Genomic DNA, 17,465 nt, shown 5'->3' on the forward strand with positions numbered 1-17,465 from the left:
CTATATTTGCTCTCCTTTTTCTTATTTCATACCTTTAATTTCTTTGGTTTACAATAGGTTCACATTGTATACCTTGTATACCTTGAAAATACGTATGTATGCACAAATGGCCACAAAGGGGAGGAATAATTTATCTGTATTAACTATTTTGTACCAATAATATTGAATATCACTTTTTATTCTTTTCCTATCCCTAAATTTAAAATTCTGTTTTTAGAGATTCATATTGCTTATTTTTTACATTACCTATCTTTCTGCAACTTTTTAAAGCAGCTTGCTGTAGCTGCAGAATCCTGGAAAATGATGCATTTCATTTAAGAGTTGCAGACAGATCTAAATGAGGACCATGCATATTCCAGGATACCTGTTTGCCTTCAAATCTAAAGCCCTACACAGCCCTAGTATATATTAATTACATCATTAAATGCATTTCTATTTCCTGTAGTTCAGTTACTAACATTTCGTCACATTTTAAGAATTAAATTCTTTTAATTTACTGAGTGATTTTAGCCTGTCATTCCCTGGCAGACAGCTTGCTTACAGAATAAAATCCCCTGTATATTGCCCTGAGATGTAGAAGTATAGTCAGGAGTCACAGGAAGCAAGAGCTCTTTCCCAGAGGGCAAAGAGACAGCAGAATTCGGAATGTCTGCTGGTAGGAAGAGAGCAAGGTCAGACCTTCCCTAGTAATTCATGGAGTATGTTTTGGTTATTGCAGATAGTTGTTTTCATCTGGCAAGAATTTGTTTTTAGGCAAGCAATAATAAAGAAACTACTTAGAAGTAACCGTTGGTTGTTTGGACCTGACACCTAGGGAAAATATAGGCTGTAAAGAAATAAATAGCTACTTGAAATTCCAGCACATACAGATTCCCTAACTATAACTGAGGTCCTTTGAGTGGTCTCTGTGCCTGTTTGCATTGTTATTGCTATGATATAGAATGTGTATAAAGGTAGTGTTCAACTTATGACCAGATTTAGGTTTGGAAATTCTGTCATAAGTTGGTGCAGTCATAAAGAGAGTCATTATGTGACCAGACCTGATTTTATGACCATTTTTATCACAGTTATTAAGTGAATCAAACTACTATGGTAATTAATGAATCACTTGGTGGTTAAGTGAATCATAGTAGGAGAAGAGCAGGCAGAGCTGGGAGATGGAGTTAAACGAATCATCCTCCTAGAGTCATTACGTTCCCACAAACAGCCTAAATTCAATCCCTCTTGAAGTCATTGATTGTTATCTGGTGCTGATTGTTATCTGGTGCCCATTTAGTGTTGAATTTTGTTAGCTAGATTCTTGTGTGTAGCCTTGAGCAATAAAGGTTGAACTGCAATTTAATGCATTGTTCTGATTCTTTGTGTCACATAGTCAAGTAAGTAAATCCAACTTCAGCAATTGACTTTGCTTGTTGGAACCAGGTTGGAAAGATTGCAAATTGTGATCACATGACAGCACGACCTGCAACCATCGTAAATGCTACATGGTTACCAAGCACCTGAATTGTGATCACATGACCACAGGGGTGGTGTGATGGTCATAACTTCTAGGACAGGTTGTAGGTCATTTTTTCCAAGACCATTGTAATTTTGAACTATTGTTAAACGAATGGTCATAGTCAAGTATTACCTGTATAGTTTATTTTAAAATAAGGAGTTCTGATAGTGCAGTGGTTAGAATGCAGTATTGCAGGCAAACTCTGCCCACAACCTGGAGTTTGAACCTGACAGGGCTCAACCCTTCTGTCCTTTTGAGGTTGGTAAAATGAGGACTCAGATTGTTAGGGACAATATGCTGACTTTGTAAACCAGCCAGTGTGGGTGTAAAGCATTATGAGGCAGTATATAAGTCTAAGTGCTATTGCTATTTATCTACACAATTCATTTGCTTTTCTTTCTACAATATTGAGCAATTTTAAGTATTTTATACTTGGAAATGTGGGAAAGAATATTGTGCTAAATGTTAATTTTTGCCCAATGGTATTTTCACTCTCATCTTGCATTTTAAGCACTTATACGTTTTACCTTGTTGTCATCTAACACAGCCTGAAGAAATGATCAAAACAGTATATAATTCTGATTTGTAATCAGTAACATATTTATTAATTGGTTTCAATCTTGCTTCTAAGCTGCATTTTAAATTGTCATGGGTTCTTTTAATAGATTTTCATTTTTAATGGAAATCTTTTAATATCTATTCTAATTAACATTTATTTCAAATTTTAAATGAGTTTTTCCTTAGGGCAAAATGCTAACCTATCTACAATATTATTGGAATATTTAGTATAACTTGTCAAAATATCCTTAGCATTTTTTTTTAATATATCATTACTTAGTAACTATATTATATGAGGCCTTTTTGACACTTCACAAAGACTGTGAAATTCTGTTTTAAGGAATTCTCTTTTAATGAACCTATTTGATTTATCCAACAGCTTTTGGAATTTTGATATTAACTAATCTTTTTATAATTTATTCTTTCAGTGTATTTCTTTTATAATATAATGATAAAATTATAAAATTTTATAATATTACAATTACAAAGTGTAATACAGCTTTTTATTCTGTCAATAGAATAAAATTGCTGTATTTTCAGCAATTTATCCTCCCTTTGTATCTATCAGCTTTGCATTGGATGAGATTATTCTGGGTAAGAGATTGTAGTAGGGTTACATAGAAAGGTGGAAAACTGTTGAAATTTTTTTCCCCTTCTTTTGCATATGAAATTAGTTTGCTAGTGGAGGGACATTTATCATATTCCACACAATATTTTATTTTAAATGGCCCTCATACAGGTTTTTATGACTAAAACACAGCCCAGATTTGAAGAAAATATTCCTCTAAACGGCAATATCATAAAAATGAAATAAATCCAGTTTTTTTTCTATTTAAATAAAATCTTGCATAATCTCTGGCCTAACGTTAAACATAGCAACTGCTTTAGAATTGACATAACATTTCATGTATTTTTTCAATTTGATGCAGATTAGTGTTATTAAATGTTTTACTTTTAATCATAGTTCTTAGGTCCAATTCACTATGTAGTACATATGCACTCGTTTTTCACTAATAAATCACAGATAATTATGTACTATTGTGAATAATATAAGTCATGCACATTTACCAGAATATCTTTGTTACCAAAAGTGAAAGTGTAGGCATATATTTGTCAGACTTCTATGCAAAAGTCATATAGAACTTATGGAAATTTCAGAACAGACAAAATGAATGCAAATATACATAAACAAGGAAGTTACAGAATCTTTGTTCTGTATAGTGGTAATATCCCTCTATGTTCAACTCTTAGATTTACAATACAGTTTTATTGTATTTTCTCTGTTCTCTTAGACTCTTCAAAAACAACTAGATGATGTCAAAGAGGAAGAAATGTCATTGTTAAGCAAACACAAAGAGGTTGAAATTGAGTTAGCAGCTGCAAGAGAGCGCTTACAACAACAAGCCACAGACCTAGTGCTAAAAGCTAGTATGTGTGTATGTTTCTATTACTTTGTATATAATCCATTTTAAGTTATTGTTGTTAGAATGTTTGTTTCTAGATAACATTTGATGCATAAGACAAATGCTAACTTTTTCATACAAAAGTATCTTTATTTCTTATTTTTATTAAAAATAATTTTATTTTTTTCAGTCTCTGTTTTCATTGCTTAGGCAAAATATCAGATCCAGCAGAATCTGTAGGGTTCATTATTCAGTAAGGCTTATTACTAGCAAATATGCAGATGATTGCAGTCTTATGACGTAAGCCTTACTTAGCCAATGTCCTCCCTACAGAAATGTTGGCAATATTAATCCAATTTGGGGAAGCATGGTCTGACAGTTAAATCTGAATTGTAAGCCCATGGAATTATTTTTCATGTTTTTCTGGAAATATTTTATAGTTTGAATTTTACAAAATACTTATAAAATGTGTTATGAAGAACTAAGAATTAAGTGTAGTTGATTTAAATATAACATGCAAAAATGAATATTTAAAGAGTCCATTTGAACAAAATATCCCAGCTAAAATAATTATGACTTAGTATCTATCATCTGACTATTACAATGGCCTAGTTCTCTTTTTTAAATTTTGTACATGAAATGATATATCATGTTTCATTCAAATTATTATCCCACATCTGACTTCTTATGTGAAAAACTATAAGGTTCACTGTGAATTTTGCTGTAGTCACACGCTGTAGTGTTTTGTTCTTTATTAGCTCTGCACATCACTCAGCTAATATTGATGTTGGATACTGCTCTCATCTGTTCCAGCTAACAAAGCTAGAACTGGCAGATTATGGGTATTATTAACATGCAAAGGAGCACAGGTTTTCAACCTTTGTCTTAAGTAACTGAGTAAAGCAGGCATGTCAAACTGCTGGCCTGCGGGCCGGATGCATCACGAAACCGCGCCTACCTCATTGCCGGCAATGGGGAAAAAGTCACAATATGTCGTGCGACGTCACATGACTCACGAGTTTGACATGCCTGGAGTAAAGGATCCTTTACCTTTTTACCCTTAATATGTTATATTGGGCATTTCTCTATTTTATTTGTTTTGACAATTGAAGATATTGGAAATAGACACTGTATTCCACCCCAACTGAGGAAACAAGGGGAATTCAGATGATGCATAATGTCTGCAAAATGTCCGTACATCCGTCTTTCAGCATCTCACCACTGTTTCCTAGGATCGGCTGCTTAAGATAGCTGCCTCATTACACTTAAATTCTGAAAAAGATTTAAGTCATTTTGACACAATTTTTCTAAAAATGAAACTAAAACTCTTGATAAAACTCTTAATGCAGGGATGTCAAATTCGCAACATCACCTGATGTGTCGCGACATATCGTGACTTTTTTTCCATTGCCGGCAATAGGGTAGGCGCAGTTTTGGCATGACGCGGGCCTGTAGTTTGACATCCCTGCCTTAATGTGTTTCCAATTATATAGACATTGATATTTTTTTTAAAAAAAGTGTGGTATATAACAAACCAGAGAAGTATTTCTTTTTGATAGTACCTTACTTTTACAACATTTTTTGAGCAGAGTTTGGTTTGCATTGTATGGGAAACCTAATAAATAAGCAGTCTATTATAAAGATAAGCATTTCTATCTCCTGTCCAGCTAACACAATTTTGTTTAGCAAATAATAGCAAAATATATATTTTTCACAATATATATAGTTACTTTCAGATTATTTATTACTATTTTGAAAAACTGCTTAATAGTAGCATTGTAGAAAAAATAAATGTCTATAATAAAAGATATAAATCCATATATTATAAATAACTATGCTTCAAACATTTTAAAGGTACAAAAAAATCAGGCAGTCTAATTTAAGACAAGCAATTCAACTTTAAATCATGGAAGGTCTATGTGATAACATCATAGAAATACTTCGTGGAGTTGGGATAGTGCTGGTGGAAGGTGAACTGAAATATTTTTGCTTCTACGTGTATCTGATTGCAATTTTGTCTGAGATAATATGGTATTGTAACTAGAATTAATTCTTTTTAAAAACATCTGTTTTTATGAGGAGCTTTATTCACTAATTCTCTTATTATGAAACAAGTAGCATCATAGTAGGAGATCAAGAGCTAAACCATGAAAATATGTACAAAAAGGAGCAAAATAACCTTCCTTCAGATTTCAGCCTGCCTAGTATTGTACTTCTGGTCAATGAATCAAGTCTAACATTGAATGATATTATAGTGAGGCATTCCAGAATATCTCCTGTTTCAAATTTGTCCCCATAATGAGTGGGATTAAGCCAAAGTCTGTATAACCATTGTTCACTGAATAAATTAATGCCTGGATTCATACAATACCTGGAGTTATCATCTGTGGTTTATATTCTTACAACCCAGTAAGTCAAAACCAGCCACCTTATAGCTTGGTACATAATGTGAACCAGGCCAGTATGAGAAGCCATTCAAGTACAAATATTAATATTCCGGGAATACTTAACGCTTCATTTTTACAGGTCATGTTGGAATGCTCCAAGCTACTCAAATGACTCAGGAAGTTACAATATCTGATTTGGAATCAGAAAAATCCAGATTAAAGGAGAAATTGTCTCAGCTGGAAGAGGAAAGAAATGTGTTACACAGTAAAACACAAAGTCTGGATGAAAGACAAAGGCAGCAACTTCTTATACTGGAGAAGGTAAAATATTCATGGGTGGGTTACAAATAAAAACTCATATTGTGTAGATTTTATGTAAATATGAAAACTATTTGTTCTCTCTTTTTGAATGGCCTCCATGTTTTTTTTTAAAAGAAAAACCTTAATATTCAAAAGTGTCACTTCACTTGCATAAAAGCTGCATTGCTTGAAAGGACACCATTTTGATCTTGGTACATAAGAACTAGTATCTTGAAGTCTGCTTGCACAACATATTATACAATTCAAGCTATTTCATTATTGTAAGCATTAGTTGCACAAGGCGTTCATTACCAGTTTCTTAATACTCAATATCTGGTATAACTTACAACTGCTATTGCATAACTGATTAACCTACAAGCTGTTAGAAATATTTTGGGAGTTACAGTTAATCAGGACAAGGATGCTAAATACGCCAATAACTACCACCTTCCACTAAATGAGAGAAATAAGGTTTCATTAATATGTGGAAAAGGCAGGAGAAAAAGTGCCAGATTTGTACTACAGAATACAAAAGGCTTGCATCCTCATTTAAGCTGAAGGCTGCTTAAATGTGTAATAAAGATTCATATCTAGTTCTATATTAAGTGAGCTCCTATGTTTAGGTCATCTGAAAGAGAGAATCTGAAGGCTTGATTGCCTTATCATTCCCACATCATTAATATCTAAACTATGATATAGCTTAGATATTGCATGCATAGGACAAAACCACAATGGCACCTGAAGTGTAATGAACTCAAGAGCATATGGTTTTCAAAATACATTTATCTGATTTTGATTCTAAGTTGTATTGTTTAAATTAAAGAGAGTAAATGAAGCAAGGGAAACACAACAAGAATATTATGAAAAGGAGCTAATGAAATTGCAAGTTAAACTAGAAGGAGAGACTACGCAGCTAAAAGAAGTTCATTCCAAGGCTTTGGAGGAGTTGGCATGGAAACATAATACTGCTCTTGAAGCAGCACATAACAATGCTAGCAAGGAAAAAAAGAAACTGCAAATGGTAAGAGAAAAATAAATTGCTATGATTGTTCCTGTTTTACTATAACAACATGCAGCAGTCGTCTCAATTTTAATTACATGAAGAAAACAAGGCATCAAAAAAAATCCATCACTATGAGAATGGTCCTACTTCTAAACAAATTAACTGCCATTTATTCCTGCTCTGTGTTTCATGTGTGATATCCAAAGAGAAAATAGGTAACTCATTCATTTAACTAAGATTACTGAAGAAACTTTGGTGAGGGATTTTGTCAAAAACTTTTTTGATGATGATGATGATGATGATGATGATGATGCTAGAAGGGACCTTGGAGGTCATCTAGTCCAACCCCCTGCTCAGGCAGGAAACCCTATACCATTTCAGACAAATGGCTGTCCAGTCTCTCCTTAAAAACTTCCAGTGTTGGAGCATTCACAGCTTCTGGAGGCAGGTTGTTCCATTGATTAATTGTTCTAACTGTCAGGAAATTTCTCCTTAGTTCTAGGTTGCTTCTCTCTTTGGTTAGTTTCCATCCATTGCTTCTTGTCCTGCCATCAGGTGCTTTGGAGAATAGCTTAACTCCCTCTTCTTTGTGGCACCCCCCGAGATATTGGAACCCTGCTATCATGTCACCCTCGTGCTTCTCTTCATTAAACTGTACATACCCAATACCAGCAACTGTTTCTTATATGTTTTAGCCTCCAGTCCCCTAATCATCTTTGTTGCTCTTTTCTGTACTTTTTTCTAAGTCTCAACATCTTTTTTACATTGTGGTGACCAAAACTGGATGCAGTATTCCAAGTGTGGCCTTAACCAAGGCATTGTAAAGTGGTATTAACACTTCACGTGATCTTGATTCTATCCCTTTGTTAATGCAGCCTAGCACTGTTGGCTTTTTTGGCAGCTGCAGCACACTGCTGGCTCATATTTAAGTGTTTGTTCACTAGGACTCCAAGATCCCTCTCACAGTTACTACTATGGAGTGAGGTACCACCTATACTATGCTGTACATTTGGTTTTTCTTGCCTAAATGTAGAACCTTACTTTTTTCACCATTGAATTTCATTTTGTTAGATAGCGCCCAGTGTTCAAGTCTGTCAAGATCCTTCTGTATCTTAAGCCTGTCTTCTGGGAGTGTTGGCTACTCCTACCAGCTTGGTGTCGTCTGCAAATTTGATGAGTTCCCATCTATCCCCTCATCCAAATCATTAATGAAGATGTTGAAGAGCACTGGGCCCAGAACAGAGCCCTGGGGCACCCTACTACACACTTCCCTTCCCACTACACACTTCCCTCTAAATAAGCTTATCCACTAAATCTTCCTACATACTACTTCATATTAAAACACTAAAAAGTAAAAAAAATGGGGGAGATTTGGCAGCTTCTTTTATTAAGCTGCAGTTTGCCCAACCCATCTACCTGTAGATTTAGGTCTAATGCTCCAGCTGTGAAATTACTGAACTGAATGAACATGGCAGTAGTTATCCATATTTTTGATAAAACTTGATTTTATTTAATTTAAATGACTTATATGGCCACCCTTCCTATGTACCATAACCCTGGTCAACCCATTGAAAGAGCAATAAAAACACAGACAATGAAACCAGCACCAAAACTCCTGGTAGCCCAAAGCAAGCACTTCTCCATACAAGTAGCCCTTGACTGATGACCATTCACTTAATGATGGTACAAAGTTATGGTGGCCTCAGAAAAAAGTGATTTATAACTCATACTTGTGCTTATGAAAGTCACATCCTCAGTGGTCACATGATTTCAGTTGGGATGCTTGGCGACCTGGTCACATTTACAACCGATTGAAGTGTCCTGTGGTCATGTTATCATGATTTGTGATCTTTTTTGCCAATTTCCAACAAAAAAAAGTGATTTCACTTAACAACTGCCATAAAAATTATCATAAAATTGGGTCTGACCACAATGATTTACTATAGAAATTTCAGTTCCAATTGTTATCATAAGTCAAGGACTATTGTATAGCAATATTTAGATTAATCAGGCTCCACCATCACCCTTGAGGGAAGAGTCCTTTTTTCAAGGCTTTCTAGAAGGAGAGAAGGATGGGGGCCTGCTAGAGGTCGTGGGGGAGGATGTTCCACAGGGCAGGAGGTTCTACAGAGATGTTGTGCTTTCTAGTCCACCAGATGGCAACAGTTGAGGAAAGAGATAAGGAGCTCACCTGCCCTGTTTGACATGGTAGAAATGTACCACTACGGAGAGAGATAGTCCTACATATAGCCTGGTCTTGTACCATACAGGGCCTTAAAGGTGATAACCAATACTTTGAATTGCATCCAGAAAGAAACTAGAAGTCAGAGTACTTCATGCAGCAGAGGTGTAATGTGGTCTTGACTATGAATTATCAATCCCAATCCTTCTAGGCTTTAAGGTTATCTAGAGAGGACTGCCTTAGATTCATTTGCTCTCTGAAGCCCATTTCTGGATTATATGGGAGATTGAGTAAGAAAGCAGAATATAAGTCGTTCAGCAATATTTTTGAAGAATATAATCAATAAACAGCAGAAGACTTAACATTTTTCTGCCTTGTTTTGTTTTTTAAGGAGCTGGAGCAGCAATTTGAGAAAGAGAAACAAGGTTTTGAAGATGAGAAGAATCAACTCCGACAGCAGTTGGCAAGCCTAAGGGAAGAACTGACAACCAAATTGACTTCCTCCAATCAGGAGGTAAGAATCAACACAATCATATTACCAAAAAGCTGTGTGCATTCAACTATGTTTAATTATTAATGTTTTTTCTTAATTGGTATTTTAGACTTGGATTCATTCTGTTCTGCTTCTTTCTGGCTAAGAGAACAATTCTGTAAATATTTTTTTATATATATTTTATTCATGGTGCATATTTTATAAACTATGGTGAAAGAAATGTGTTCTTTTAGTGCTAGAATTTTAGATCACTAACAAGACTAATAGGCTACCCATTCAATACTATTTTACATATGGAATTCAATATCACAAGTGATAATATTAACCACTGATTTGGATTCTGAGTGTTATACACATATATGCACATGCATATAGATTACAGATTAATTTCTGCTGTCAAATGCGGTCAACATTATATGCTTTCTGGCTAGGCACTATTATCATTGGACTTCTTTTGGGGAGGATTATTCCCTCATTTCTTCCCTCAGATCTTGATACAACTTTTCACAGTATTTTCTATCAGAACATATGCTGGTAAAAAATATGTTATTTTTTGCCAGCATCACTTAACATATACATAATGTTGTATGTGTTTAGTTCTTCTAAATGGATAATGGAAATGAATGTTAGAGATATATTATCTCTTCGTTTGTTTTATATGATTTAAGAACAATTAGTTAATTTTGGGTTCAGTAGATGAAAATGAAGATTGAAAACATAAGATAATTTCTGAGAATCTGAATATACATTCATCAAACACAAATCTGATTTCTTTTTTTAACAAACTTACATTATTTTCTTTCTGTATTATAGGTGGAGCATCTACAGGATGTCTTAAAAAAAAGTGAGCAGGGCCTTAGTACTGCAGAAGGACACATTTCTAGCCTTCAGGAAACCCAAGAAATATTGCAAAAAGAATTAGAATTAACCCAGACAAAACTGAGAGAAGCCACTGACTCCTTGTATAATGTTGAGGTAAATGCAGAATTCTATCATATATGGAGAAATCTTTTATTTAATTTATTTAATATGACAATGGTTTTCAGCTTGTTTAAAAGGGTATTAGACAAATTAAGGGAAATTCTCTATTAAATAATGCTTGCTAATACAATTATTTGCAACCTCAGGGTTTATAATAGATATACCATTGTACCAGCTAGCAGAAGCAAATGAAAGTGTTGCTTTCATCTTCTGCTTGTGGATTTGCTAATTGACCATAAGATGATGGTCAAGCTAGGCTTCATTTAGCAAATATTGTTATCTTCCATATATAGGTCAACTACTGGTTGAGCTATGGGTAAAGGTCTGTCTTATATACATAACAATATTTTGCAAAACTGTTGTTATAATTATAGACAGGCTTCGGTGATCTCCCTTCTAATATCTACATGAAGCCAATGGATGAGCTCATCCATGACCATGGGTATAGATGTATACCCAACTATACATCTCTGCTCTTGGCAAATTAAGTAAGGTGGTGAATATCTTAGTGTCCAGAGTTTGTGAAGGACTGTATGGAGCACAGTAGGGTTTGGGTTTGGGGTCCTACTTGTTCTAGAGCTATGCCATTTTGGGATGGGATGCCATCTGGGATGGCACCAGTCCTGGGGATCTTTGAGAACTGGAGACATTCTTAGATAGCTCCACTATGATTGATAGTCTTCCTTTCTCTGTGGTATTTGTGTATTTATTTTTTTCTATAATGGTCTCATTTTAACAATTACATTTTATCCTTTATCATGTTTTATTCTATTTATATGCTGTTTTATTTAATTGTATGCTATGTAGAGTTACTTTGTAGGAAATGGGCAGCCATGTTAATGTAAAAATACTTAAAATTCTGCATTTTGAAATGCGTTAATGTTATTTCTTAGCATAATATTGTTATAGATTTTTTTTATTTTAAGGGGGAGTTAAACCAGGAGAGACAGCACCATGAAGCAATGATTGTAACCATGAGGGAAGAGGAAAAATTAAAACTCGATAGAATGGCTCGTGATCTGGAAATAAAATGGACAGAAAATCTTCGGCAAGTATTATTTCCACTTATTTTCTCTTTTAAAGAAATGTGTATCTTAATAAATAGGAGCTAATTTGATGCAGTAGGTAAGGCATCTGGCTAGATACCAGGAGACCCTGAGTTCTACTCCTGCCTTAGGCATGAAGCCTGTTGAATGACTTTGGGTCATTCGCTTTCTCTTAACTCAAAGGCAATGGCAAACCATTTTAGAAAATCTTGTGAAGAAAACTGTAGGGACTAGTCCAGGTAGTCGCCAAGAGTCAATAACCGATTCAAAGGAACAAATATATAGAGCTTAATACAATAATGTTTTGACCAAGACTGTGGATTTCAACAAGGCTTCTACAATGTTTTAAATAGTAGAATAAGTTTTAGCTTTGCCTTTTTTTTTTTTTTTTTTTTTTTTAGGCAGGAATGTACAAAACTTAGAGAGGAATTGAGACTTCAGCATGAAGAAGATAAAAAGTCAGCAATGACACAACTCTTGCAGCTAAAGGAGAGAGAGAAAAATGCCGCCAGAGATAGCTGGCAGAAAAAAGTGGAAGAACTTTTGGATCAGGTAACCAGAATAATTAATAAATTATTAATTAATTTTACTTTTAGATTATTGAAGTGAGATTTTTTTTTGTTGCAAAAATTAATCCTCTTAAAAATTGGTAAGAATACTTGTTAAATTTGATAAAAATGTGTAGATTTCTCTGACCTTGTATGTATATATGACTCAATATTTTTAAATTATTAAAAATAGGAACATGCCATACAACCAGCACACTAGAATGCTGCCTATAAAGGTTATGGCATCATTCAGTTCTGTCCAACATATAATGTTACTTTAAAAAAAACAGGCAGGGTTCTATTATATATTATATTCTACAGTAAATAGATTAATAAGTTCTAGAAAAATAAATCAATATATTCAATTAGAGCAGGGGTAGGCAGCCTCAGCTCTTTTATGACTCATGGACTTCAATTCTCAGAATCCCTGAGTCAGCATAGCTATTCTGAGAGTTGAAGTCCATGAGTCATAAAAGAGCCGATGTCACCTACCCCTGAATTAGAGAGTTGCAAAAATCACAGTACTTGGACAGGAAGGGGTTTATGGAAGCTTATTCCAGTATAGGTAGTCCTTGACTTATAACCACAATTGAGCCCAAAATTTCCATTGCTAAGCAAGGCAGTTATTAAATGAGTTTTGCCCTGTTTTATGAACTTTCTTGCCACAGTGGTTAAGTGAATCACTGCAGTTGTTAAGTTAATAACATGGTTTTAAGTAAATCTGGCTTCCCCATTGACTTGGTTTATCAAAAGGTCACAAAAGGTGATCACATGATCCTGGGACCCTGCAACTGTCATAAATACATGCCAGTTACCAAACATCTGAATTTTGATCACGTGACCATAGGGATGCTGCAACAGTCGTAAGTGTGAAAAACAGCCATTTCACTTTTTTCGATGCTGAACTTTGAACAGTCACTAAATGAATGATTGTAAATCGAGGACTACCTGTATGTTTAGCTGATGCACACATTTCTTCTGCTAACAGACACTGGAGGAAGCATTTATCTTCTTTTATTCTGTCACATGTTTTAAGAATTTCAAATTGAAGCCTTTTGTGTTTCTTTTTCTGAAAGAAGTAAGTTAACTTCAACCATTACAGCTAGTTATTGAAAACAATAGCAATAGATAGATGAACACAAATTAAAATGCCAAGAAATAGACATATACCCTAAGATTAAATAGGATATGGGATGTACATTTCTGTGTTCTACTTACACATTTTAAAATTAAGTAGTAGCAAAACATAATTTTAATTCTGAAATCCTTTAGGACAATCCCAATAATTCCTAGGATTGGAAATTCTTCCAACAATACAAAAGTAAGATTCTATTGTTAGATCATTGCATAATAGCAAGAGTTCATGCTTTCCTCACTAAGAAAAAAAACTTGGTTGTAGACTATATAATGTCCAGTAAAATGAGCAGCCATACTGAATGAAGTTTGAACTTGGTCTTTAAAGTATGTATCTGGAAATACTGTATATCAGCGTAGTTAACCAAGGAGTTGTGGTTTCTTCTTCTTATAGTGTCAAAAATGATTTCACTTTCAGTAAAGTAAACAGGTTTTGCCATTTGGCAAAGTTCTCATAGTTTTTCTGGATTAGAATATTTTGTCGTGGCTGAGATTTTCTGAGTTAATTTTATTATTAGCTAATTACTCCTATGAGATTGATTCAAGACAGCTACAAATAATAGTTTGATTCGTACATAATTTTAATAGTAAATTGTTCTCTTTGTAAATTGTGATTTTGATAAAACATTAATTAATAATTTAGGAAGTATATCATAGATCAGTAAGCATCTTAAGGTTCTTAATAATTTGATTGAAAGAACAAATGACTGGGAATGAATCATGTATCCAACAGTGAAATTATTCATCATTCAATTTTAACAAGTGTGGTCCTCATACCCATGTTGCATTTAATGTATATGGTAATGTACCACTTATACATGCTGACAGTACATATTTAGCTTGTTAATAAATGGCGGTATATAATAAATTTCAAATATAATTTTGCTATGGAGTAGATATAAAAAAAAATCATATTTAAAGAAGAAAAGAAAGATTTTTTTATGAATTAAGTTGAGATTGGTAATAGTAAATTATGATGCAAAATTATTTTGGAAGTAAAAAAATGTATATGTTCAGTATTGAAAAATATAACTGAACTTTTTTTCCCAAATTTATAAACAGATATGCTAACAAATATATTTGCCAGTTTTTCAGGAATTTATTTATTAAATATGCAGAATACTATTTGGGCTAAAAGATAAAATAATTTCATTTAGAAATCGCATATAATTCTGAAATGATTTAGATATTTCTAAGTATTCAGAAGATTTATAAGACCATAGCAAAACTGTTCTATATTAGTTTTTCTCAACATATTTCCTTTATCATATCAATATGAATGTTCTGTCTTTTACTGCCCTTTTTTATTCCATCTTCTTAGTTATTTCTGAATTATTTCCTTTATTCTTGTGATCTTTTCTTCATAGCGGCACTATCTTGGTGAAGCTTTGCATAAATCTATCAGCAATGTAAGTGAATTGCACTTACAGTTTGTACGCAAGGGCATGCCTCTACTTTTCAGCTTGCATACTGGGCAATGTTGCTTTAAAAACTAATCCTTTGAAATAAAATAATTAAAATATTTTTAGAAAGAGATTACGTATTTTCATAAAACGCTGTGACCTGCATTCATTATGTCTGTATTCATATTTGCTATCATATATTAGTCATTCTATATACTGAAAAGAAGCTTGCAGCTAATATATTTGCATATTACATAGCCTTTTTATAAAGCATGAAGTAATGCAACTCATTTATGGATGAACAACTATAAATCTTTGACTTCTGATATTCAATTATTGTAGCAAATATTTTACAGGCAACTTCCTTTAATATGCCACAGTTTGGTAATGCAAAATATCTCTTGAGCTATAGTATCATAGATTTGTCTGGTATTTTTTTCCTGTTTGGTGCAATCCTATAGATGTTTTCTCAGAAATAAGAAACCTTGAGATCAGTGGTCAGGAGGTATAAGATTGCAATCTCCATGGCTGTAATTTTCGACAAGATTATAATCGTGGCTTGCACTTTGAGATAATGACTTTATATAGCTTAAAAGTAGCATACACATACCAAGAAATTTTATTCTGGCAGACTTTCAATTTTAAGCAAACTATTGGGTCATATGGATGTTCAATTCCAGTAAAATGTTTCAAAAATATTACAATACATGTATGCGTGCAATAAGCGGTGCAAATAACTGTTTGGGTTGCAGGTTGGAAAAAAGTAGTATTTCTTAATGTTATGTTAATGTTTATGTCTGTGACTAGAATGGGGCAAAAAAGATTGTGACTGAAACTTTGGAACAATTGTTCCAACTTCTAAGTGATTGTTTAAAGTAATTGGATCTTGAAATTGAAATTGGAATTGACCCATTTTAAACCCATAGCACTTTCAGTGTAGTGTTCCAAAATCAGAATAAACATTCCAGTACCATGGCAAGATATTATAGTTTTGTAATTTTAGCCACTAAATACATTTACACTTCTGGCTTAAAAAAAAGGAAAGTGTTAAGTTAAACATATAAGAAAAAGATTAAAATATGTATTTCTATCCCAAAAGTCAGTACAGGTAGTCTTCAACTTATGACCACATTTCAGCCCAAAATTTATGTTGCTAAGTGAGACAGTCGTTAAGTAAATTTTGCCCCATATTATGACCTTTCTTCTATGGTTGTTAAGTGAATTACTGCAGTTCTTAACTTAGTAATATGGTTGTTGAGTGACTCTGGCTTCCCCATTGACTTTGCTTGTCAGAAGGTTGCAAAAGGTGATCACATGATCCTGGGACACTGCAACCGTCATAAATATGAGTCAGTTGCCAAGCATCTGAATTTTGATCACACTACCATGGGGAGGTTTCAGAAGCGTGAAAAACTGTCATAAGTCACTTTTTTCAGTGCCGTTGCAACTTTGAATGATCACTAAATGAACTGTTGTAAGACAAAGACTACCTGTATTCAAAATATCGACACTGATTAATCCAGTTGAATTAATTTGATAGATTGCATGCTTCATACCTATTTTTGTCAGTCTCCCTTATTTGTTTAATCTGCTTGACCTTATTACCTCCCCAAAACTGGCCTTGAGAAATTCGTTAGGATGTGACATATAAAACTACAGAAAGATTAGAGCTAAAGATATTGGCAAACATTTGGCAGCCAAGCTTGTGAGAGTAAAGCATTTTTCACAGATATAAAAGTACCACTGGGAATATTTCTGGGCAAACATCAATATTTCATGTAGCTTCACAAAATTTAGTAATCCTTGTTCCTATTCATTTTTTAAAAGGGAATAATACATTTATAAAATTGTTTCTTTGGTTAAATCATTTATTTCATGCATGTTTGCATTTCACATTAAATGTATCCTTACATTTAAAGGGGCTGAATGTAATTTTTTTTGGGGGGGGGATTTCTGTTTACACCAAACCATTAATTAAGTATAAGGTATGTTGCTTGTTATGGTAATACTGTATGTAGTTTTCATTAGTAATACATTGCTATTAGGGGTTTTATAAAGAACATGATTCATGTATAATCCTGATTAGTGCTGTGGAATGACCAAGTGAATATGGATCATTTTCAAAGAAAAAAATAATAATGGGGCATTTGTGTGATTAGACTTCTATTAAAGCCTTATTCAGTTCTAAGCTGAGTAGAGTAGAACAGAGCAAATGTAGCAAAGATTCCTGGGGTAAACATTGTTAAGCAATGTGAAGAATTTTAGTATTTCATTGTGTTTAGAAGTTCAGCGCTCAAATAGTGGGAAAAAGGCATCAAATTAGGCATGGGCATACTTTTACTATAGCTGTCAGTACAACTGTTAAAAGCCATATTTTTTCTAAGATAGCTATGCATCCCAAGGTATTTTTTAGATTTTAGGAGGCGATTTCCCAGGAAAATACATGTTTGCATTTAAGAGGCATCAACGAGACAGTAAAAAGTGTAAGACCATATTTTCTATGATCACTTCCATTGGATTAATTTGAAA

The 17,465-nt window shown here is 33.7% G+C and overlaps 1 protein-coding gene across 1 annotated transcript in view; it reads left to right on the plus strand.

The window, feature by feature from the left end:
- Positions 1-17,465, plus strand: part of FAM184A (family with sequence similarity 184 member A) — a 50,213-nt gene that overhangs the window by 12,079 nt on the left and 20,669 nt on the right. Inside the window, exons 3-9 of the mRNA XM_015829080.1 lie at positions 3,349-3,484; positions 5,986-6,167; positions 6,970-7,167; positions 9,723-9,845; positions 10,638-10,799; positions 11,732-11,857; positions 12,257-12,403. Of these exons, the coding sequence (XP_015684566.1) occupies positions 3,349-3,484; positions 5,986-6,167; positions 6,970-7,167; positions 9,723-9,845; positions 10,638-10,799; positions 11,732-11,857; positions 12,257-12,403 (1,074 nt within the window). The remainder of the gene's footprint in view (positions 1-3,348; positions 3,485-5,985; positions 6,168-6,969; positions 7,168-9,722; positions 9,846-10,637; positions 10,800-11,731; positions 11,858-12,256; positions 12,404-17,465) is intronic.

Source organism: Protobothrops mucrosquamatus, unplaced genomic scaffold, assembly GCF_001527695.2.
Source record: "Protobothrops mucrosquamatus isolate PMUCROS unplaced genomic scaffold, P.Mucros_1.0 scaffold_230, whole genome shotgun sequence".
Classification (NCBI taxonomy): domain Eukaryota; kingdom Metazoa; phylum Chordata; class Lepidosauria; order Squamata; family Viperidae; genus Protobothrops; species Protobothrops mucrosquamatus.